Source organism: Suillus plorans, assembly GCF_016647745.1.
Source record: "Suillus plorans strain S12 chromosome Unknown HD556scaffold_14, whole genome shotgun sequence".
In the NCBI taxonomy this organism is placed as follows: Eukaryota; Fungi; Basidiomycota; class Agaricomycetes; order Boletales; family Suillaceae; genus Suillus; species Suillus plorans.
The window spans coordinates 260,988-284,790 of record NW_024537398.1 but is presented as its reverse complement, the minus strand read 5'-3'; the positions used below and the strand labels follow the sequence as shown (position 1 = coordinate 284,790).

At 48.3% G+C, this 23,803-nt stretch overlaps 7 protein-coding genes across 7 annotated transcripts; 5 read left to right on the top strand and 2 right to left on the bottom strand.

Moving 5' to 3' along the window:
• The first annotated feature begins 7,994 nt into the window (after positions 1-7,994).
• HD556DRAFT_223037 (uncharacterized protein) lies at positions 7,995-9,989 on the top strand. Its single transcript, XM_041309938.1, has 14 exons — positions 7,995-8,220; positions 8,283-8,315; positions 8,366-8,385; positions 8,438-8,452; positions 8,506-8,544; positions 8,600-8,628; positions 8,686-8,703; positions 8,970-9,029; positions 9,088-9,134; positions 9,187-9,222; positions 9,275-9,509; positions 9,567-9,624; positions 9,680-9,821; positions 9,871-9,989. Exons 1-14 carry the CDS (start codon positions 8,148-8,150, stop codon positions 9,942-9,944), a joined length of 879 nt encoding a protein of 292 aa, XP_041162946.1. The 5' UTR covers positions 7,995-8,147; the 3' UTR covers positions 9,945-9,989.
• A 1,304-nt stretch (positions 9,990-11,293) lies between these two features.
• On the top strand, positions 11,294-12,186 carry HD556DRAFT_1353320 (Vps51/Vps67-domain-containing protein). Its single transcript, XM_041302409.1, has 4 exons — positions 11,294-11,614; positions 11,670-11,765; positions 11,818-11,903; positions 11,953-12,186. Exons 1-4 carry the CDS (start codon positions 11,326-11,328, stop codon positions 12,085-12,087), a joined length of 606 nt encoding a protein of 201 aa, XP_041162945.1. The 5' UTR covers positions 11,294-11,325; the 3' UTR covers positions 12,088-12,186.
• On the bottom strand, positions 12,069-13,482 carry HD556DRAFT_1463649 (uncharacterized protein; the record flags this gene model as incomplete). The annotated part of the gene is made up of 6 exons (XM_041308297.1): positions 12,069-12,412; positions 12,464-12,586; positions 12,647-12,988; positions 13,037-13,102; positions 13,158-13,280; positions 13,336-13,482. 6 exons carry the CDS (start codon positions 13,480-13,482, stop codon positions 12,260-12,262), a joined length of 954 nt encoding a protein of 317 aa, XP_041162944.1. The 3' UTR covers positions 12,069-12,259.
• Positions 13,483-14,862: 1,380 nt separating this feature from the next.
• HD556DRAFT_1463637 (protein kinase) lies at positions 14,863-16,827 on the top strand (the record flags this gene model as incomplete). Its single annotated transcript, XM_041308296.1, has 10 exons — positions 14,863-14,986; positions 15,058-15,128; positions 15,191-15,282; positions 15,332-15,356; positions 15,405-15,473; positions 15,528-15,958; positions 16,011-16,119; positions 16,176-16,271; positions 16,317-16,520; positions 16,570-16,827. 10 exons carry the CDS (start codon positions 14,863-14,865, stop codon positions 16,609-16,611), a joined length of 1,263 nt encoding a protein of 420 aa, XP_041162943.1. The 3' UTR covers positions 16,612-16,827.
• Positions 16,732-17,905, bottom strand: HD556DRAFT_1306176 (uncharacterized protein; the record flags this gene model as incomplete). Its single annotated transcript, XM_041299880.1, has 3 exons — positions 16,732-17,238; positions 17,296-17,475; positions 17,516-17,905. The coding sequence occupies 3 exons, from the start codon at positions 17,903-17,905 to the stop codon at positions 16,732-16,734; spliced, it is 1,077 nt and encodes a 358-aa protein (XP_041162942.1).
• A 425-nt stretch (positions 17,906-18,330) lies between these two features.
• HD556DRAFT_1232590 (uncharacterized protein) lies at positions 18,331-21,005 on the top strand (the record flags this gene model as incomplete). The annotated part of the gene is made up of 2 exons (XM_041297521.1): positions 18,331-18,449; positions 18,503-21,005. The coding sequence occupies 2 exons, from the start codon at positions 18,331-18,333 to the stop codon at positions 21,003-21,005; spliced, it is 2,622 nt and encodes an 873-aa protein (XP_041162941.1).
• Positions 21,006-21,201: 196 nt separating this feature from the next.
• HD556DRAFT_1288643 (cytochrome P450) lies at positions 21,202-23,494 on the top strand. Its single transcript, XM_041299360.1, has 7 exons — positions 21,202-21,450; positions 21,508-21,624; positions 21,678-21,800; positions 21,849-22,313; positions 22,367-22,539; positions 22,590-23,058; positions 23,111-23,494. The coding sequence occupies exons 1-7, from the start codon at positions 21,295-21,297 to the stop codon at positions 23,324-23,326; spliced, it is 1,719 nt and encodes a 572-aa protein (XP_041162940.1). The 5' UTR covers positions 21,202-21,294; the 3' UTR covers positions 23,327-23,494.
• The last annotated feature ends 309 nt before the right edge of the window (positions 23,495-23,803 follow it).

Sequence of the window (23,803 nt, the reverse complement as noted above, 5' to 3'; positions counted from 1 at the left end):
GATATAAAGGCTACAAGTAGTAGTAAGTTTGAATGCTCCTGCGTGCTTTCTGTAGCCGAGACCCAGCGCCTCTGGGGAGTCAAGGGAATCCAGGATACTAATGTCTGAGCATGATACACAAACACAAAATGGCTCGTCGATGTGACGCACCTAGGAATGGACATGCAGGTACCAGCACCAGCGATAGTGCAGGAGTCGAGCATCTGTTGTTTGATTTCAAGTGGTGGATGTCATAGCGAGTTCGAGACAGGGAACGGTCGATCTCTCGAAGTAGCTGGGTAGTGGTAGAGACTGCCTCTGGGATGTAGCAGGGCTTGGAAAGCGATTATGTGGATGTGGCCAAGATGTCTTCAAGATGACATCGACGATGGGCCTTGCTTAAAATTTTCGGATTACGTGCGTTAGGTTGTGGTGGTACTCTGGGAGATTTGAGGGTATCGAATTCGAAGGGAATGTTCCATGATCGATCTTTGAATTGTGTTGCATTGCGAGTTGTCATAAGAACATGTGTGCATCGGAGGGAAATTACCATTCAGAAGACTTCAGGCACGCCAGATCTGTGATAAAACCTTTCAAAGTAAGAGCTAGTTCGGTAACCCAAGGTAAAGTAAATTTGCCAACTTCAAGGATGATGTAAGGCCGGCACAGTAGCTTCCGGTTTGGAGACCGACATTGGAGCTTGAACTTCCTTTGATCCATGTCTAGCTATCACACACCCCAGCATACGACTCAAGATCTATGCAATCGGAACAACATCTGGGCTAGTGTCATATCGATAGTGTTATCAGCTCAAGTCCACATCCTCTCCATGGCTCAGGAGTCATCTCATACTACTACAGAGAGGGCTGTTTGGACCGACACAGAGGTTGATCAGTTTCTCCTCTACCTATCCAACAATCGGGACAAGATCGGTGATGCTGGCAACTTCAAAGATGCGACGTACAATGGCGCTGCAGAGGCTATTGCTGAGTACCTGGAGCATGGTCCAGCAAAGAGTGGGGCAATGTGTAAGACAAAATGGGCGTCAGTAAGTCATATCAATATATCATTTTATAGACTTGATAAGAGATCGTGTAGTTAAAGCAGACTTTCAACGCTATTCAGAAGTACCGCCAGCAGTCTGGTGTCCACTGGGACAATATTAGAGGGGCAAATGTCGAGGGCGAGGCTTCAACCTCAGTATGGAATGAATATGTTTCCAAGAAGGTACGTCAAGTTCGCTAATGCTATTTCATGCGTCTCACTGTTTGATAATAGGGAAATTCAGTCATGCGCCCTTTTCGTGCATCAGGATGGAGACACTACGAGCAAATGGACGGCATAATACCACGAGGCAGTGGCGCCCGAGGGCGCACAGGGTACCAACCCAATATAGCTCTCCCCCCTCCCTTAAGCTCAAGCTCCAGTCCTAGCGTACCCGCAGGTGAACACAATACCATGATTGGTCCCGTTATTGCCACGTCTAGTGCTGGTGTTGCTGGTCCTAGCACCGCCCCTGCAGCAGCTGCCCTCACTTCTACACCTGCTTCTCCATCCTTCATGCCTCCTCCTACTTCTCCGTCCTTCATGCCTCCTCCTGCTTCTCCATCCTTCATGCCTCCTCCTGCTTCTCCGTCCTTCATGCCTCCTCCTGGCAAACGTTCTCACACTGACATGGAGCTGACCGCCTCATCTGCATCTACCTCAGTTTCTCAAATGCAAATGCCGCCTCCCTCCGAGTCGAGCTCTATCAAAAGAGCGAAGACAGTATCAGGCCGCGCATCAGGCCGCGCATCAGGCCGTGGATCAGGAGGCCATGCACAGACTCCGTTGGACACCAAGATATCGAAGGCCACCACAGCTGTAGCCGTGATGGGATTCCAGAGCTCTGTCAATCGCTTGACAGATGTAATTGCTGAGCGCATGGTCTATCCTGAGGATCGGGTAATGGACCAGCGCTCGAGGGCCATGCAGATGTTGCAGGTTGAGGATGCAGAGCTGCTGTTCGCAGAGCGGCTTATAATACAACAGGTTTTTTCTATGGACCCTGCAGCTACTGACATATACACACAGACCGCTGACAAGGAGATGCGCCGTGCTTTTATTCTTTCCACAGCCCAGCGGTTGGGACTTCAACTTCCTGCGCCTGGTAGTTAGTATACTCATGTAAAATGCGCTATTGACACAACATATGATGATAATGCAGTAGTTGAAGCATGGTAATGCAAACATCTTGTGCTTTGATGGCGGCGGATACATGAGAGTCGTGCTACAGTGCTACGTATCATTGTCAGAATCTTCAAAGGAGTCATCTAGCAGGCCCCGCTGCTGCAAAACGGTCTGATAATCTTCCCACATGGAGCGCGCAATACGATTGCGCACTTCCTTCATGCCTCCCGCTCCGTCAAACACCTCCTCATCATTGGGGATCCCTTGGTGCTCCGGGTTGTCGTAATCGAAGTGTTCGTCGTCGTCGTCCGGGAGCACGTTGTCGTCAGGGTTGTGAGTTGATATGAAATTGTGAATCGCGCATAGCGCGGCAGGTATACGTGCCTGGATGGTCATAGGATATTCAGGTGAGAGCAAAAGAATACGAAAACGGCGTTTTAACACGCCAAAGATCCGCTCAATCACATTTCGAGCGGATGAGTGTCGCAGATTGAAGAGCTCTTCTTTGGTTGTTGGTCTGCAAACATAGAATAGTTATTAAAAAACCTAAAATATAAAATAAATAAAACATACCTAAGATTAGCGCGTCCCCATTCAGCCAAATGATAACGGACACTGCGGTAGGGGACTAAGAGCTCGTCACACAAAGGGAATCCCGCATCCGCTAAGAAATATTTGCCGGGAGGGACATACAAACTGCCTGAACGAGCCTCGTCATAGAGGCGTGCGTCTGTGGCGGATCCCTCCCAGCCAGTGAGAGCGTATGAGAACTTGAGGTTGAAGGTGCAGGCGAATAGACAGTTTTGAGAAACAAAACCTTTGCGATTACGATATGAGGGGCGGTCAGATGATGAGGGGCGAGCATGGATGTGGCTGCCGTCGATCGCACCAATAGCGTCCTTGAAGTAAGGCCAGAATTTTGGGTTGTTACGGATGTTGCTGGAGACGTCATCGGTGTCATTGGGAGAATGTACGTAGGTTGTGTAGAACGGGGGGACACAAAGATAAACAAGATCTTCCGGAAATACCTGGAATTATTTGTGAGCTCATCATAAATAACATTAAAAACAAACTTACTTTGAGATGGTGTCGTTTGACCGTTGAAAACGCTCCCCGACATGACGGATTGTTAGCCCTGTAACGCACGTATATAAAAAGATGGCAAGTTGCTCTTCGAGCGAAACGTGGCGTGAGCTAGCATAACCCAAAACACGAAGTTCGGCTATGAGCGTGTGAAAGACATCTGCATGCATGCCAAGTTCGCATCGCATACGATCCGGGTGACCAACGATGAGTTCCATGACCCATTCTTCACCTGAGAGGGCCGATGTGTGGTATGCCTCAGGTACAGAGTCCTGAAGCAATGAGTGCGTAGCAGTCAGAAGGACACTGACGAGTAGTGCAATGTGACGTAGGATTCGCATATGATTCTGCCGACGGCCTGCAGCTGGCGGCTGAACAGCCTGGGCTTGAGCGAGTTGTTGGAGCAAGGGGTCAATGGTATCCATAATCTATCGATATCTATCCCTAAAGCAATGAGCACAATGGATAACAAGTCCTACTAATATTGATATCATAAGGTTGAAACTCAGCTATCGGCACCTACTGTGCCGGCCTTACATCATCCTTGAAGTTGGCAAATTTACTTTAGAGCTAGTTCGGTAACCCAAGGTAAAGTAAATTTGCCAACTTCAAGGATGATGTAAGGCCGGCACAGTAGGTGCCGATAGCTGAGTTTCAACCTTATGATATCAATATTAGTAGGACTTGTTATCCATTGTGCTCATTGCTTTAGGGATAGATATCGATAGATTATGGATACCATTGACCCCTTGCTCCAACAACTCGCTCAAGCCCAGGCTGTTCAGCCGCCAGCTGCAGGCCGTCGGCAGAATCATATGCGAATCCTACGTCACATTGCACTACTCGTCAGTGTCCTTCTGACTGCTACGCACTCATTGCTTCAGGACTCTGTACCTGAGGCATACCACACATCGGCCCTCTCAGGTGAAGAATGGGTCATGGAACTCATCGTTGGTCACCCGGATCGTATGCGATGCGAACTTGGCATGCATGCAGATGTCTTTCACACGCTCATAGCCGAACTTCGTGTTTTGGGTTATGCTAGCTCACGCCACGTTTCGCTCGAAGAGCAACTTGCCATCTTTTTATATACGTGCGTTACAGGGCTAACAATCCGTCATGTCGGGGAGCGTTTTCAACGGTCAAACGACACCATCTCAAAGTAAGTTTGTTTTTAATGTTATTTATGATGAGCTCACAAATAATTCCAGGTATTTCCGGAAGATCTTGTTTATCTTTGTGTCCCCCCGTTCTACACAACCTACGTACATTCTCCCAATGACACCGATGACGTCTCCAGCAACATCCGTAACAACCCAAAATTCTGGCCTTACTTCAAGGACGCTATTGGTGCGATCGACGGCAGCCACATCCATGCTCGCCCCTCATCATCTGACCGCCCCTCATATCGTAATCGCAAAGGTTTTGTTTCTCAAAACTGTCTATTCGCCTGCACCTTCAACCTCAAGTTCTCATACGCTCTCACTGGCTGGGAGGGATCCGCCACAGACGCACGCCTCTATGACGAGGCTCGTTCAGGCAGTTTGTATGTCCCTCCCGGCAAATATTTCTTAGCGGATGCGGGATTCCCTTTGTGTGACGAGCTCTTAGTCCCCTACCGCAGTGTCCGTTATCATTTGGCTGAATGGGGACGCGCTAATCTTAGGTATGTTTTATTTATTTTATATTTTAGGTTTTTTAATAACTATTCTATGTTTGCAGACCAACAACCAAAGAAGAGCTCTTCAATCTGCGACACTCATCCGCTCGAAATGTGATTGAGCGGATCTTTGGCGTGTTAAAACGCCGTTTTCGTATTCTTTTGCTCTCACCTGAATATCCTATGACCATCCAGGCACGTATACCTGCCGCGCTATGCGCGATTCACAATTTCATATCAACTCACAACCCTGACGACAACGTGCTCCCGGACGACGACGACGAACACTTCGATTACGACAACCCGGAGCACCAAGGGATCCCCAATGATGAGGAGGTGTTTGACGGAGCGGGAGGCATGAAGGAAGTGCGCAATCGTATTGCGCGCTCCATGTGGGAAGATTATCAGACCGTTTTGCAGCAGCGGGGCCTGCTAGATGACTCCTTTGAAGATTCTGACAATGATACGTAGCACTGTAGCACGACTCTCATGTATCCGCCGCCATCAAAGCACAAGATGTTTGCATTACCATGCTTCAACTACTGCATTATCATCATATGTTGTGTCAATAGCGCATTTTACATGAGTATACTAACTACCAGGCGCAGGAAGTTGAAGTCCCAACCGCTGGGCTGTGGAAAGAATAAAAGCACGGCGCATCTCCTTGTCAGCGGTCTGTGTGTATATGTCAGTAGCTGCAGGGTCCATAGAAAAAACCTGTTGTATTATAAGCCGCTCTGCGAACAGCAGCTCTGCATCCTCAACCTGCAACATCTGCATGGCCCTCGAGCGCTGGTCCATTACCCGATCCTCAGGATAGACCATGCGCTCAGCAATTACATCTGTCAAGCGATTGACAGAGCTCTGGAATCCCATCACGGCTACAGCTGTGGTGGCCTTCGATATCTTGGTGTCCAACGGAGTCTGTGCATGGCCTCCTGATCCACGGCCTGATGCGCGGCCTGATGCGCGGCCTGATACTGTCTTCGCTCTTTTGATAGAGCTCGACTCGGAGGGAGGCGGCATTTGCATTTGAGAAACTGAGGTAGATGCAGATGAGGCGGTCAGCTCCATGTCAGTGTGAGAACGTTTGCCAGGAGGAGGCATGAAGGACGGAGAAGCAGGAGGAGGCATGAAGGATGGAGAAGCAGGAGGAGGCATGAAGGACGGAGAAGTAGGAGGAGGCATGAAGGATGGAGAAGCAGGTGTAGAAGTGAGGGCAGCTGCTGCAGGGGCGGTGCTAGGACCAGCAACACCAGCACTAGACGTGGCAATAACGGGACCAATCATGGTATTGTGTTCACCTGCGGGTACGCTAGGACTGGAGCTTGAGCTTAAGGGAGGGGGGAGAGCTATATTGGGTTGGTACCCTGTGCGCCCTCGGGCGCCACTGCCTCGTGGTATTATGCCGTCCATTTGCTCGTAGTGTCTCCATCCTGATGCACGAAAAGGGCGCATGACTGAATTTCCCTATTATCAAACAGTGAGACGCATGAAATAGCATTAGCGAACTTGACGTACCTTCTTGGAAACATATTCATTCCATACTGAGGTTGAAGCCTCGCCCTCGACATTTGCCCCTCTAATATTGTCCCAGTGGACACCAGACTGCTGGCGGTACTTCTGAATAGCGTTGAAAGTCTGCTTTAACTACACGATCTCTTATCAAGTCTATAAAATGATATATTGATATGACTTACTGACGCCCATTTTGTCTTACACATTGCCCCACTCTTTGCTGGACCATGCTCCAGGTACTCAGCAATAGCCTCTGCAGCGCCATTGTACGTCGCATCTTTGAAGTTGCCAGCATCACCGATCTTGTCCCGATTGTTGGATAGGTAGAGGAGAAACTGATCAACCTCTGTGTCGGTCCAAACAGCCCTCTCTGTAGTAGTATGAGATGACTCCTGAGCCATGGAGAGGATGTGGACTTGAGCTGATAACACTATCGATATGACACTAGCCCAGATGTTGTTCCGATTGCATAGATCTTGAGTCGTATGCTGGGGTGTGTGATAGCTAGACATGGATCAAAGGAAGTTCAAGCTCCAATGTCGGTCTCCAAACCGGAAGCTACTGTGCCGGCCTTACATCATCCTTGAAGTTGGCAAATTTACTTTACCTTGGGTTACCGAACTAGCTCTTACCTTGGGTTACCGAACTAGCTCTAACAGAGGCAAACTGAGCACGAACGCAGGCCTACGCAGGCAGGCTGTAAATTTCAAACTCCGTACTTCGCCTGTCAAATCGACGACGTTAATATATATTCTCCACTGCTCTCAAAAGACCATGGCTGGTCAGGTATGTTTCGGTGAGTGATTCCCTCAACTTCAAATCTCTAGATTTCTGATGGTGCCAGCAGAATATCATCGCCTTCAGCCATTTTGCATCTGGGCCTTCATTTTCTCATCTTCTATCTCAATACTCTCTTGATATAGGGATGATGTATCTTCATCATACATCAATCACGGAATCTCAACCAGGAGAAAGTCTGGTGAAACCTGATACCTCTTATCACCGCACCAACTCCACGGACCACGATACAAATCAAATATTCTGGGCTGACCATTTCTGGTATCCAGATCATACGATGGCCCAATTTCTAAGGTGGAGAGCAAGAGCGTGCGCATGAAGCGACAGATGACCTAGGGACGAGATGAGACAATGAAGCAGGGTGGTATCGGCACGCAGGGTAAGATGCGAATTTGTTTGTATTGTGTTAATCTCCGCTATTTTTGACGGCTGACTTTTCTGGCCTGGCGTCATGCTGACGCAAATGTGCATTTTATGAGTGACCTTGAATGACTCGGAGGTGTTGTGTCCCCGGGCCTGTGCTGGCGAGGCAATGACAGGTTTTCCGATGGTCGCACCATGATCCGCATGCGCCAAACAGATGAAATAGTATTTAATTTCATTGATGGACTGATGCACGTGTGGCAAAAACATCTCGAGAATGGCATGAAAACCAAGGCGACAAGATCACGAACAGTTCTTGATGTTGTTCAATCTTTTGCGGAGTTCAAGTGTGTTTCGCTCGTTCAGATGTTTTACGACCAACATCTACTACGATCCCCTGGATTCATTTATCTTTCCTCATGCAAAATATCAAATTCGACCAATCAAAGCAGGAACGGTCATCATCTCCCAATCTCGTTTCGCTGATCTACTTACCGGATAGTGGTATAATTAGCACGAATGCCATCGTCTTACGTCCACCAAGTTTGCCTCTCACCCACGCCTATTCTCTACCAATATGACCGTAGTCTCCAATGATCCCACTTTGTGGTCGTCCATCAATGCATATAGTTTGAGCAGCTATTTTGTAGGTTCGTGGAGAGTAGTCGGATGTTGAAGCTGACACAATCTAACCTTGGCTTTTGTTTCACAGTCGCCGCCTTTGCTGCAGTGATGTATGATTGGTGTGAGCATGATAGCATTAAAAGACTGCTGACGTCTTACGATTATTTTCAGCACTTACATTCGGACAAGAGGTATGTCGATGCTATGACCGGAGCAGCTATCTTGCTGAGAATGGCTTTATAGGTGGAATTGATCTGGGTGAGTAGAGTCTGGTGTAAGAGGAACACACATAAAAATAAACTTGATTCCAGAGACAACGATGGTCCCTGATGACAGTTATGTATCTCAGTGTATGTAGCTTGTTTGTCGCGGTTGCTATGTTGTACTGACTTGGAAGTATCCTAGGCGCGTTACCTTGGAATGTTATACGCTGCGTACGTTCGGAAGGCTACAGATTCCCATTGCGCTAATCGTCCATCTCTCATAAGCAGCCTGGCCATTCTGGGTATGTCCCCTTAGTACATTCGCTGTCTTTGCTTCTTCTGACGAACGGCATTCAGTGTGTGTTCCGACCATCTCGCTGACAGATACAGTGAGTCTTCCATACAGATGCCTATTAATATTCCCCTCCAATTAACTGTCGCGCCTTGTAGCAGTGGGTGTGGTTCTTTACTCACTTCTTGGTTCACTAATTACTGCCATGCTATACTACCACAGATGTGAGTCTGTTTGGAGTGTGTGCTACCCGAGGCCAATCCCTGATTGGATTCGTCAGGCTATATTATGTTCATTATGTGGAATTGGATAGGTGTTGTGGTATTTGCGCTGCTGTGGGGTGAGCTTTGCACTTGCGATACCTCAGTGAAATTGACTTGACTGATACATGGTGCAAGTCATCATCATCACTCGGTTGCATGCCATGTATCAAGGATCCAGAAAGGTCCTGATATTTCTCATTGTCACCTTCCTGGCTATCAACACTTTCGATGCAGTGGCCTCCATAATCACAACGATGCATACTTCAGGGGGTGCGTTCAATTGTGAATGAAAATAACCGTGCATGAGACTCATTGACTCCAGAGGAACACATTCTCTCCGGCACTTATCAGTGCCAGACTAGTAACTATACAGGAGATCTCATAATTATAACTTCCATTGCTTGGATACTCGGAATTGTGTGGGAGGTCATCGCACTATGTCTCGCAGTCTGGATTGTGGTAAAACACTTCCGTGAATTGAGACAACATTCGACAGGAGGGATTATGGAGGACTGTTTCACGGTGTTGATGAAAACTCACGTGCTTTACTTTGCGAGGTAAGCTCATATTGTGATGATTGTTCCTTTTTCCAACTGACATGTCGGACGTGGTAGCTTTGTTGCTGTTTCTTGCTTTGAGATGATTGTTAATTTATCTCCAACATTGTCAATGGTATGTCAATCTTTCACTCGCCTATGCACGCTACCACAATTTATCGTTTCTATAGGCCATTTCCCTGGACGCTCAGATTATCTATGGGTTCCTTCAGATTTCGCAGGTCGTGCAGATGTTTGTGTTGGGACCGCGCCTGATCCTTGGTATTCGGGAATACCACGCCAAGCTCGTGGCCGATTCTGATGTAGCAACTGGTATGACCTCAATCGCTTTCCAGGAGCGCGTGCATATATCGACTGGCAGTGGTGTGTGATACTCGGTGCAGTCAACGATTGTCTAGTACCCTCCAAAGAGCAGGGGAATTTGCTTTTATTTAATCTCACTTTCTTGCAGTATTGATCGAAGTTATTTGGTGTTCCAAAATAGATTTCAAGGAGACATACAACGTTTTTGTCGCATTATTTAGTCAAGTGATTTGCTGTACGTGCTGATAATGTTTCAATCGATGAATATCTCTACCGGCACTAGCTGCCCACGCACACTTGCACCAACCACTAGTCCTTCTTTTCTGTGTGATGACAATCGTTCATATGATTGCTTGGGCAGTGCGCGTGAGGACAGCCGAGTGACAGCGCACTGCTTCAGTTCCTCAGCAATTCGTACCGGATTCATCTTCTTGCCTCATTTAATGTCCTACGGACTGCTGCCTTGTTTTCTCAGCTGACTCACGCCAACTGGCCTACAGATGATGATCCATTCAAGGTGATCACAAAGTGTGCGGCGGCCTAAGCACGTTCATGCATGCGTAGCTTAATGATGCGAGGCATACTTGATGAGTCTTGAGGCTGAAGTTGGTCAATGCTTATGGAGGAGCTTGCCTCTCTTCTTTGTTCGTCGAGGTAGAATTACGGATATGATTATAGATGTGTTTAGGATTGTTGCTGAAGGGACTACTTGAGGATACAAGTACTGTATTAAGCATTTGTGATATGAAGGCCACGGTTCCTCACTTGAGACCTAGCGCCTCTGTGGGGTCAAGGGAATTTGAAAAAATCCAGGGTGCTGAACAGCACACGAAACATAAAACAGCTTGTTGACGTGGTTCAAAACGGTGAGAAGCGACGCACCCAGGAATGCACCAGCACCAGCAATATCATAGTGCGGGAGTCGAGCATCTGCTCCTTGAGGTCAGGCTGCGGACGTGATAGCGAGGTCAAGGTGGATCTCTCCATGTAGCTGGTGTGTGGCCAGGATGTTTTCGACACTAGATTGATTTAGAATTTTGAACTTGGACCGTGCGTGCAAGAAGTGGTGATACTGAGGGCATTACTTTAAGGGAATGTTCAAAGACATTTGGAGTGTGCTCTATTGGAAATTGTTATAAGACTAGATGTAGACGAGAATTTAGGTACGCACAAGTGATACAATACTATTTCAAGATACTACGCCGGCGGACGTGCAGGGTGGAGCTTGAAAGCTTGATGTGCCATAGAAGGTTGACATTAGTACGCAGTTTGCGAAGAGTGTGGTGCTTGAACCAGCCTGAATGCCAATGAGGCTCGAGTGATGGCACAGTTGGACAACCCGAATGGCATCTGTGCCATGGGCCGTGCTTTGACTAATACTAGATGCTTGCAAGTGACCGCAGTGATTTCAGATAAAATTAACTTTTAAGTACTCGGCGTCCGAGTTGCCGATGCACAAGCACGTGATCGCGTCATTGGACTGTTAATTGGAGTAAGTATCATCATCAACCTCATGTCCACCGCACAGTCTACACCTACATCCCCAACGGCCCAACGTGTAAAGTCAGCTCCTAGAGTGGTCTCGTCTCCGCTGCGACCAACGTCTCCTCAAAGCTCTTCAACCCTAATTCCGTCCAATTCTCGTCGATCCTCGCTTGGTGTTGGACAAACGCCTCGGACAAAAACCCCTCCAGGGCCTCTTGCAAAGTCTCGTGCTAGAGATCTCTTGAGGAGGCACTATGGCCTCGGAGTAGGTCCACCACCACCTATACCTGGGAAATCAGACGACCCCATGGATCTAGGTATGCTTTGAAAGTCATCAAGTTCTCAAGCTCGATTCTCACCATGCTACTGAAGATTCAGCAGCCTTTGACGCAAAATCATACTATGAACAACTCATAACCGCATCATCTCTGTCGGCTCTGCTGAAGCGAGAGAATGACTTACTGACAGGTTCGTGTCGTTCAAGATCGTGAGACGTCTGCTCATGGACTCGGATGTTCAGAAATACGACAACTTGATGGTGATAGGCAGTCTCTGGTTTACAACCACCATCATGAGCTGATTGCAGCTAGTGATACGATAGCTGCGGTGTGTAAATTTCCAAGGTGCATCTTTGTGTAGTCTGATTTCTCTGTAGATGAAGACACGGGCGGAGGGCTTGGACGCAGACCTTGACCTACTTAAAGCAGCGTTCTCAGAAATATCTCGCTTGGGTGCTAAAGTTTCCATTGAGGAACAGCCTCAGCATGCAGATCGGAACTCCGATTCATGAGTGCCTCCGCGGTCATCGCTGAGCGCTGAGAATACAGCCTCGGCCCCACAAATATACATGACGTAACAGAGGAGTTTTTTTATTTATACAGGATACCCGCAAGCTCCAGGCTTGCAATGGTACAATATAACTATATGGAATAATGATACGCGAGTCCAGCACGTTGTCCCCATCAAGCCTTCACATGAAGTTCCACCTGCCAGTTGGATCCCGATTCGTGGACAAGACTAGTGATCAAACAGTCTCTCCAAATACTGGGCACCCCACGTGGCCTCCACTCAACCTTGTATCTCTCGTATCCTTTTTCTACATGTATCGATTTGCGCTGCACAGGCTGATCAGTACCAACAAAAAAGGTGAGTACACTTGAACGTACGTGGATATTCTGAACGAGGTCTTCAACGTACTTCGCCAACAACTTGAGCAACTTCTCTCTCTTGAGAGTTCCATTATCGGTGCAGATCCGCCTTTCTACAATTAATTGACTGTACCCAGGCCACTGCAACGGAAAGATATCAAATTAATCACTGCAAAAAAGTTGTCTGGTATTTCAACTTACCGTGATGAAAACCTTGATAAACCTATCTCCTATGCCACTAAACACCTGATCATGGCCTCCTTCCACCTCTGGCTTATCTTCGAGCTCGACCAGCTCGTCGACACGGAAGGCCGTCCCTCCACCCTTCCTGTTAAATTTGATGGCAGCGTGCTGGGATCCAATCCTGCACCACGATTTCGGGGACGCAGATGTGTCAGTGACAACGGGCTGCGAGAGCCGATGGAATCCTGAAGGAACGACAGTCTTGTACATCTTTTTGGGCGCAGCGGGTGGCATATTGGCCATGTATTTGGCGGGGTGCAAAACATTCCTCTCAGGGTATGGGTAAGGAGAGCGAGCAGACTTCGGACATTAGAAAGTAATAATGGCAGGTATTTTACGTGGACTCACAGATGACCCTTCGTAGCTGCCATTTAACGTATATGGGACAGCTGAATATGGCGAGATGGATGCCCCCTACAAATTCATAACAGGTAAATCGATTGCCAGTATCTCAACACGCTTCACTTACGGTACATACGGGGGCTTGTGACCGAATATATTGGTGCGGTTGTCCATGTGCAGGGCCGAGGGCACCTGAGAGGTCCGGGTTTGACGGTGTCTGAGCACGTATATACTGGGAGATGGGTATTCCCTACAAATTGTGAGATGAGTCAGGAGGATGACAAAATATGTAAGCATAGTCCTACATTATCGGAGGTGCTAGCATTCGGCCGAACGGGGTGATACGTTGACTGAGCTGGTGCAGGGTTAAGCGCACCGGAGAGTGTGGAGTAAGATGACGCTTGGGAAATTTGCCTAGCATCAGGGAATGCAAAAGGGTACGGGTAAGCCATGGTTTTACTTGGAGAAGATAGACGATGATAGTAACTTACCTGTCCTTGGCACCTATGCAGGTATTTTATAGCACTTGTCGTCAAAGCGCTACCTCCACATCCACCAGAATCCAGGGGAATCCACAAGCATCTACAGCAACTTTACAATGGCGTGCTGTGATTGTATATGCCAGTACTGTGGAATGTCGTGATAAGATTCAAAAGGAACAGTGGATCAACATCTCTGTGGGAGGTGGTAGAGTGGCGCCCTTTATCATGCCATCTTGCACTGGAGGTACCGTGACTGCCACCCACAATCAGCAGGTGATTGTAAACTTGCAGAAACGTGAGCGTTGCCATGATATACTTTTTTTCGAATGCTGTGACCTGCATTTTTGAAGCTGAAGGAAAAAAAAAATTAAGAAAACAAAGAAAGCTGCTCGTGCCCCATAAGGTAATCAATCCACTTGAATTTGTCGGAGTCACGGTGCGGAGCTCGGTAAACGACGGGGTGTCTTGAGACTCTTGAAGTAATTTGTGGTTGCGCAGCTTTTTCAGGGCGATTGCAGTACTGCTTTTACTGCACAGTGCCATCGTACTTGTACACGCATTTCAGGTGTGGTGGCAAAGGTGATGGTGGCATCAAGTATAGTCCATATGAAGAATCACTCACGAAGCACACCTTCCTATGTAAACGCCATTATCACGGTAGCCTGAGTAATGATGCTACTAATGGCAGGAGTTGAGACTCGACTGCAGGGTGTAGCTCCTCCGCAGACAGATATGTCATTCCGGTAAATTGGCTGCATGTAGTAATCCTGTAAAATCATAATCAGTTGGCAAGTCCCCCCTACCAATTGACTCTGAATCTGGTCAAAGTTGCGCGCTAGTATTGGGCTGACGCCTATAGTGAGTTTCACAATCCAATCAACCAAAGAAATTTGTGGATATCCGGACAGTTCGAATGAGCACGGGTAAGACAGTCGATTTACCCGGCCCCCGTCTGCAAAATAAAAATTTAGTGATCGCCGAGGCTCCCGATCCACAGTCATGTTCAAAGTCTACTAGAGCGCTCGCCGCTCAGGCAATTAATCTCCTTTAACCGGTCATGTGGTGGTCACCGACTGATACAGCAATGCAGTACTCTCCATCGCCCGGCTACTAGCTTGGGTTTTACTGCAAAATGTCTTGCCCCCCTCCCCCTTATCCATGCTTGCACGGGTACTCACTTGAACTTGAAAATAAAGTTTCAAAGAAGTGCTTCAATTACATACTAAATGCTATTTTTAGACCAGACGCATAACGGACGCCTGTGGCTGTGTTTATTGAATACTGTAGTGAAGTTTGAACCGCAGTGACTTGTCACTGTACTTGCTGAAATTCGCTCCTACCTCTGCTTTTATGGCTTTCTCTCAGGTCGTCAGCGCACTCGACAGTCTCAAAGATCAAGCAAAAGACGCTATCTGGGCCCTTTCTTCATGTCTCTGCCAGCAATCAGCCAAAGTAAAAATTAATGGCCGAACGTGTCAGTCATACCCTTTACAACGAATCTAGAACATTCGTTTGCACTTGCTAACGTGGTTTTTATGATCTCAGTTAATATCATAAAAGTCCTCGGCGAAGGTGGATTCTCCTTTGTGTATCTAGCACAAGACGAAATTAGTGGGGTACGCGATCTCACGAGTTCGTTCCTTGCAACATTTCACATATGGTTGGCATGTACATCTAGCGGCAATTCGCTCTCAAAAAGATAAGATGTCCTACTGGATCGGAGGGCGTGAAGGAGGCTATGCGGGAGGTAGAGGCATACAGACGTTTCAAGTAAGTCAACTTAGTGACGGTTACCTTACTGTCTTAAGTATGCTCTCAGACATCGAAACATCATCCGGATACTTGTGAGTGACAACGGATCGTCTTCATGTAGCTCCTGAATAACTGCACAGGACTCTGCTGTCGTTCAAGATCCCGAAGGCGAAGGCAAGATTGTCTACCTCTTCCTGCCGTTGTATCAGGTATGTTTTAGGCGTGCTTTACTATGGAACACCCGTAGACCTTTTGGGATAAAGCGCGGGAACCTTCAAGATGCTATCAACCTCAACGTAGTGAATGGGAAGCACTTTCCCGAGCAAGATATGATTCGGCTGTTCAAGGGGACATGCGAAGCCGTGCGCGCTATGCATGATTACCACACAACTACTGGCTCCTCTTCCGCTCAACCTCAGCCTTCCTCATCAAGTTTATCTTCGCGCGTGGAGGAGAACCACTCTGACGGAGAAGATGAGCTTTTCCCGCAACCGGAAGGCGACAGTGAGGGTGGCTACTCTTACGATAAGTCTGTAAACATGCCCCTGATGACAAAACACCGTATCGAGGGGGATGGGGATGTGATATTCGACGGTGACGAGGAAGTATCTGCAATTCAAACCGCTCAAAATGCCAATGTGTTTCAGGGAAAGAGCGAACACGTTCCATATGCCCACCGGGACTTGAAACCTGGGTAAAAATATTGTTGATATGTTGCAATTGCACCTCTGACATTTACATCACAGGAACATCATGATCGCGGACGATGGAGTCACACCCATACTGATGGACTTTGGGAGTACTATAAAAGCAAGAATAAAGATAGATAGCCGATCACTGGCGCTTCTACAGCAGGTATAATATGCAGGTATATATTTACCACTGTATATAATCTCACATTCATCTCACAGGATATTGCCGCGGAACAAAGCACCATGGCATACCGCGCTCCAGAACTTTTCGATGTGAAAACGGGCGTTACTCTTGACGAGAAAGTTGATATATGGGTAGGTCTTCTTGCTGCCGTTCACGCACTCTCTAACTCTTCACAGTCACTTGGATGCACGCTCTTCGCTCTTGCATACTCACACTCGCCATTTGAAAACATCCAAACGACGGAGCAAGGTGGCTCTATTGCGATGGCTGTACTGAACGCTCAGTATAAACACCCGAACTCCGCGTATTCACAAGGGTTGAAGGACTTGATTGATAGTATGCTGAAAGTTAACTCTAAAGACAGACCGAATATTCATCAGGTATGTGTTTCTAGTAGGAGTATCAACGTTGCTGAAAGAATCCCTCTAGGTCATCACAATGACCGACAGAGTACTACAGTCGCTGTTGTAGAGCACTATACTATACCTCCATGACTGGGACTGTGTTCCTTTACTTGTTTATTTAGCAGCTCTATGCATATCTAACGGGATTATTGTGACGTGGACTGATCGATACATATTGCCTGCCTACTCAAGAAGCCCTAGCTGTTGTCCGTTCTTTTTGACGAGGCGTCTTCGGTTTTCTGAGAGGTTTCTCCTGCGACCGTTTTGGAGATTGCGGTGGAGCAGAGGGGGTTGTGACTTGATCCTTTTGTACCTTGCGCCTTTTCTTTTGAGGTTCTGATAGCTTCTGGGGCGATAGCTCGGATTTTTCTACGTTTTGAAGTTCAGAAACGGGGGGCTTCCGTTCTCTTTTCTTTACTGTCCTTTTGTCGCTCAGCGAGGCGTCGGACTTTTCTACGTCATGAACTTTTGCACCGGTGGCTTTCTGCTCCCCTTTCTTCACCAACTTTTTGTCGCCGGTCGCAGCTCCAGCTTTTTGCGACTTCTGCTTCTCGAGCGTCTTGCTTGCTGGTGACTCTTTCCCTGCTGCATCCTGGGATGATGAAACTTTTTCGGCGGCCTTTTTTGCCTTTGCCTTTGCACGAAGCTTACTGTGAAGGTTCCGCTTCTCTTTGATTGATGCTTGCTTCGCTGACTGAAAACCTAGCATTAAGAAAATCCACCTCGAAACATAGCGTGATACACCACTCACTCTTTTGAGAGCGCGCTTCGACAATCCGGCATCAGGACGATTCTGAGTACCAGTAGGATTCGACGCCTCCTTTTGTACCATCCTTGCAATTTTCCAAGCGTCACTCTGGGAATCACTTTTCGCTGCGAAGGTCTTGAAACGCTCGAAACGTCGTACATGAGCCTGCGGCAGCCTGAACCTCTGTCTTTTTTCAGTTGCATGTTCAGAGAAAGGGACATACAGTAGATGCTTTATGGACTGTCGACATTTGAGTGCTCTTGATGACCTTGCCCTTGCATAATATACAAGCTCGGACATCTGGGTCGAGCGACACGATATAAATGGGATCCCTCAATGCTTCTGATAGCAAGATGGGCGTTTCTTCTTCATCATCGCTTGCATCATCTTCCTCCATTTCGTCTCCATCTTCAGATCCAGCTTCCTCCAGGTCCTCTTCGCCTGGTTGAAATTGGTCTGCGTCCGAGTGCTCGTCAGAGCCAGAATCCGAGTCTGATGCAGATTCATCCGAATCGGTGTCGTTGAACCCCATGAACCCCTTCATATCTTCATCGATTCCTAGTTCTTCCTCTTCTTCCAGCTTTTTGCGCTTCTTTTCGACTCGTTTGAACATGGTGATGAGCGACGAAGGGAATAATGAAATTCAATGAATTGATAGTATCGAACAAGCTTCAGTGTTTGATCATCTGACCATTTCATTTTCGGTCTTAACTTTTTGCACAGCCACAAGTGCATTTTCTTCCGTATCCTTTCATGCATCGTCGCGCCGGCCAACTGCTTACAGACATCCGGCCCAATGTCCAGCCAATAAAATCATATCCGATACCTACGCCAATAAAGAACAATGATTTCAAGACCCCCAATCGTCGATTTCGAAAGTTACCGCCCGGTGAGCTCGCTGCAGCAGCCAAGCTAACGGATAAGCTTGTCCGTGTTGCCGCTGGCACCAAATTCACTCCCAAACGTCCATGGAAGCACACGAAGACGTTACGAGGCGACGAAATGCGTCTGCTGGAGATGGTGAAGCCGAAGCCACCCATGACAGAAACGCAAGCTATCTTCGCAAATGATGTAGAAGATGGTGACTCTGGGGTAGAACCAGGGGATGCTTCGTCAGTTTCTAATATAGAGGTTGGATCGCTTGTTGAGATTAGAAGGTGAGTTTATGAGTCTTTTGTTTCTTTGTTCTTGATGGCTTATGATATTGCAGGAGTTCCATATATGCACATGGTGTAGTCTTGGGCCATTCGTATATGAACGGCCGCATGTGGCATCTCTCCTTGATCAGTACAGGCGAAGTCATTCAGCATGTCGAGTCAGATGTGTACATCGAGGTCCCTCGCATAGCTGACAGGGACCTTGCCCTCCGCGCAGGCACCAGCGCAACCCCAATGGACCGCACAGAGACTAATGCGCGGGTTGAAATCCTGAAGTACCTACGGGAGGCCGAGAGAGAAATAAACAAGGCATTCATGGTCATTGGGAGGAAGAACGCAGCGCTATATCCCCACGTACGGGCGAAGCACCCAGACGAGTGGGGGTCCGTCAGTCTTTCAGAGGCTGCGAAGCTAGTATGCGATTATAGACCGGAAAGCTGGCCGACTCTTTTCGCAACGCATAAATATATCATGGGTCGCCCAATCGAATTTGTGCCGCACATGCAGTCTCAGAGACTTGCGCTCACGTACGATGTGCGGCCAGAAAACCATGTTGTTAAACTGCAGAGAGTCGTGGATATGGTGCGGCAAAGAAGTCCGGAACTGGAGGCGTTTATCGAGAAAGCTCGGGGCCTCATTCTTACTGCCAGAGAGAAGGCTAGCGAGTCGTGGGATGAGCCTCCCAGCAGAGTTGTCGTAAAGGATGTCACATTTTCCACAGACGATCGCACCATCCTTGATGTCTTGCACCTTGCATTACGCAGGACGCGTAGCACTTGTATTGATCCCTTTTCTGGAGTGGTCACATCCATCATCAAGAGGATTGGCTTGCATGCTCATAAGATGGTGGACGACGTGTGTCTGCGGCAGTTCCTGATAGAGATGGGGGAGATGGCCCCTTGGGAGGATATCGTGACCCAGAGGAAGGAGCTGAATCTGGACCTGACTCCAGACGAGGAGTCGCAGCGTACCAGAGATGAGCACGCTCTTGTCCAAAGGAGCCTGTCTTTGCTGCGACCCTCGCGGGCGAAGGGAAAGCAACCATTAGGACTGGAAGACTTCTATGATCGTGATCCCGTCGAGCATTTGCGACACGACTTCGGAAGCTTACCAGTCTACGTGATTGACGATGTGAGCGCAGAAGAGCTGGACGACGGCTTGTCGGTGGAACCTGTTCTTAACGAGCCTGGTTCGGCTTGGATACACGTCCACATTGCAGACCCTACTGTTATCCTTCCACCGACTCATATTATCTCAGAGGCAGCACGTCGAATGGGCTCTTCTGCATACTTCATCCACAGGACATGGCCTATGCTACCTCCCTCCCTTACCCATGACCGACTAAGTTTGGGCTCGCATTCTCGGAAGGGAGAGCCTGAACCTGTCCTTACATTCAGCTTCAAGATAAACGCTGAAGGCAGCATGGTCGACTACGATGTTAAAGCCGGTCTCATTCGCAACGTCAAAAGAGTCGACTATGATAGTGTGGATCGACTTCTTGGAAACGGAGGTGTTCAATTTGGTTACCCATTCGGAGCACCCCAAACCCCTGAAATCTCCCATGTACCTGTACTTGAATCAAAAGATGTGGAGAATATGCGTCTCATGGACGACTTGACGCGCAAGTTCCGACAGCGTAACCGCCAGACACTAAATCCATTCGTATTCTCAGCTCCATCGGGTACTCTTGTGGCTACTGCAAAACCAATCCGCGGCGCTCCGACAACACCAGCTTGGAACGCTTCGTATTATCGTGGCTTCCCTAACCTTACCTATCAAGTGTACTCTCAGAAGACAATGGAGCGCGGCTCGCGGTTGCTTGTTGCCGACTGCATGAAAACAGCATCTCGCGTTGCTTCACGGTGGTTCGCCGCAAAGGGAGTGCCGATGTTGCGTCGTTCTGCACGGCCTCCGATAGCCCTCGAGGATAACAGAGATATTGAGAGGCTACTTGCTAGAATGGATGAGGATGGATTTGTGGATCACACGGAGCTTCTCCAGACGAAATTGCACATTCCACCTGTCGAGTATATCCTTAAGCCAGGCATGCATTGGTCCATGGGTATCCCGGAAGGGGAAGGTTATGTGCGCGTCACATCACCGCTACGACGGTACAACGATCTAGTTGCGCACTGGCAGATCAAGGATGTACTGCTTCGACCGAAGGCATCTACGCGTCCATTCACTCCCGGGTGGCTCACTACCTACGCCACCGAGGTACTTGAGTACGAGAAGCTTTGGAAGCATAGCGATCGGAGTCATCGCATGCAGTGGACACTCATGTACATCAAGCGCTTCCTTGACCACCCGAACCCTCCCAGCGATCGCGTCGACCCTCTGCAGTCCCTCAGTGCATATATCACAGAGTCTGGCAGGAAGCGCGACTTGCTGACGAACGTATTTCAATGCCACATCCCATCACTTGGTTTGCCAGCAACAATTATCACGCCTCGGACTACGGATATCCCGGTGGGGCAATATGTGAATGTGAGAGTCAAGGACATACAGGTCGGTTTGAAGGCGCTGTTCATGGTGGAGCTATGCGGTGGTGCATAGCTTCTTTTTATTTTTACACGTCATAATGCACCATAGCTTAATTGATTATCCCCTGCATGATTTAACACACCTCATTCTATATTTCTCTCCGTCGGAAGCAAGTCAGTTTTCGGGATATGATTGGTTCGGATGTGGGATGACTAAGCCACGTACCGTGGTTCGACAACCTATTCTGGGAAGATAAAAACGCGCGCTGAAAACAAGTCAGTCGCGTTCGTGAGACCCTACCAGTGCTCCTTGGACAGCGCGGGAGCATTTACATTGCTTTACATCTTGACTTTGTTTCTTCATGTCGTTCGATTCGACCGCCCCAGCTGCGGGCTACGTTGCAGCCGTTGTTGATGCTGTGCAGCAGTATCTCACCGCCTCTCCCGGTAGAACAGTTCTACTGGGAATCGTCTATACGCCAATAATCATCTTCGTGCTGAACATCCTTAAGCAGCTGGTGAGCATGTTACAGTAGCAACTCCAGTTTGCGTGCCTACTGACGCAATGTCGCCAGGTTGTTCCCCGAGACCCTTCACTGCCTCCAGAAGTGTTCCACTGGATCCCTTTCGTTGGGTCCTCCATCGCGTACGGCGATGACCCACTCAAATTTTTCTTCGAGTGTAGGGAAAAAGTACGGTCGTGTGACATCTCTCATGTCATGATTTGTCTCATACTTTTCTTCAGTACGGCGATGTCTTCACATTCACTCTACTTGGACGCAAGGTGACCGTCGCACTCGGTGCTAAGGGCAACAACTTTGTCTTGGGTGGTAAATCGACTGCGTTCTCTGCAGAAGATGCTTACACAGTATGTGCGATTGTTGTATTTTCGTGAATGCCTCTCAACCACGAACAGCACCTCACGACCCCCGTCTTCGGTAAAGATGTCGTATACGACGTCCCCAACGAAGTATTCATGGAGCAAAAGAAGTTCGTTAAAGTCGGCCTCTCAACTGAGAACTTCCGGGCGTACGTGGGCATGTTCGAGCAAGAAGTCGACGACTACATGCGCACCGACCAAGCATTCATCATCTGGCAAATGGACGATATCAATGAATGGGGACGCTTCGATGTGACGGACGTCATGGCTCAAATCACTATTTTAACTGCCAGTCGTACTCTGCAAGGCAAGGAGGTCAGGAGTGGTTTGGACAAATCGTTTTCTGCGCTTTACAACGACCTGGATGGAGGCTTCACCCCGCTGAATTTCATGTTTCCTAACTTGCCTTTGGAATCTTATCGCCGTCGGGACGTAGCACACAAGAAAATGAGCGAATATTATACCGACATCATCCGCAAACGCAGGGAATCAGGGCACTCTGTAAGGCGTTTACTTTGATGGGATCTAACGTATATTCACTATGCATGCTGTAGGACGAACCTGACATGATCTCCGCCTTGATGGATCAAAAATACCGTGATGGCAGACCTCTCCGTGACCACGAAATCGCGCACATCATGATTGCCCTTCTCATGGCAGGACAGCACACTAGCTCTGCCTCCGGTTCATGGACCCTTCTTCACCTTGCTCAGAACGTCGAAGTCCAGTGAGTCTTGTTCGTTATTGGCAGTTGACATATACTCATCGTCATCATAGGGAAGCACTTTACCAGGAGCAAGTCGACCATTTCGGCAACCCCGATGGCTCTTTCCGTCCGATGACATATGAGGGCTTCCGCCAGCTTCCAGTCCTTGATTCCGTCATTCGTGAGACACTCCGCATGCACCCGCCTATTCACAGCATCATGCGCTACGTTCGTTCCGATGTCCCAGTTCCCGCGACTCTTGCTGCCCCCTCCAAAGATGGTGTTTATGTTGTTCCAAAGGGCTACTACGTGCTTGCTTCTGCTGCCGTCAGCCAGGTTGACCCCCTTATCTGGGTTAACCCTACGAAGTGGGACCCGACACGGTGGAGTGATCCCGAGGGCGTTGCTGCTCAGGCTTTCAAGACTTACTCTGACGAGAATGGCGAGAAGATTGATTATGGTTTCGGTGCTGTAAGCAAGGGAACTGAGAGCCCGTACCAACCCTTCGGTGCCGGGAGGCATAGATGTATTGGCGAGCAGGTGGGCTTGATTATCTGCTTGCTGAGGCGTGTTTGGCTGATTTTTTCAATAGTTCGCATACCTGCAACTTGGAACCGTGATTTCCAACATCATCCGCAAAGTTGAGCTTCGGTTAGAGGATGGCATCACAGAGATCCCAGAACACAACTATCATGTTCGTCCATTCAGTTCATCATCACTCTTGAGTATTGTTAACAATCCTTCCATAGACCATGATCACAATGCCAAAGAAACCTCGGAATGTCTGTTACAGACGCAGGAGATTTGATTAAAGGATGTGCTCCGCTTCGCCTAGATATCTATACCACACGTCTTCCGTATTTACTCTTGGATGCTCGGTGACTTGCATAAAATATACCTCTTCTACAAAAATGCTGGGGTAAAATAGTCAGTCCAGGAGACTAACTGGCAATGGTCACGTAGTCGTAATTGGGTGAACATCTATTGTTGCATTAGCTGTCGTCCCGACCATCCCTTCTCATGTAGAGCTTGGCGATGCGTTCAAGTGCACACCCGGGGGCACACACGATGAACCCCCTGTGCACATAAATTAATTTTAGAGAACAGTATGTATGTCTTCTCGAGTCCGTTGCAAAAGCCTACGCCGGACAAAATGCTTGAGCTGATGCTTGAATTTGATGATGGCAGTACACAGTTGCTGTCATGCGGTTTCTGAGGCAAATCTACGGAAGGGCTGGGGTGGCCGAATCGAGAGGAAAATAAAATCGGGGTAATTGTCACGAAT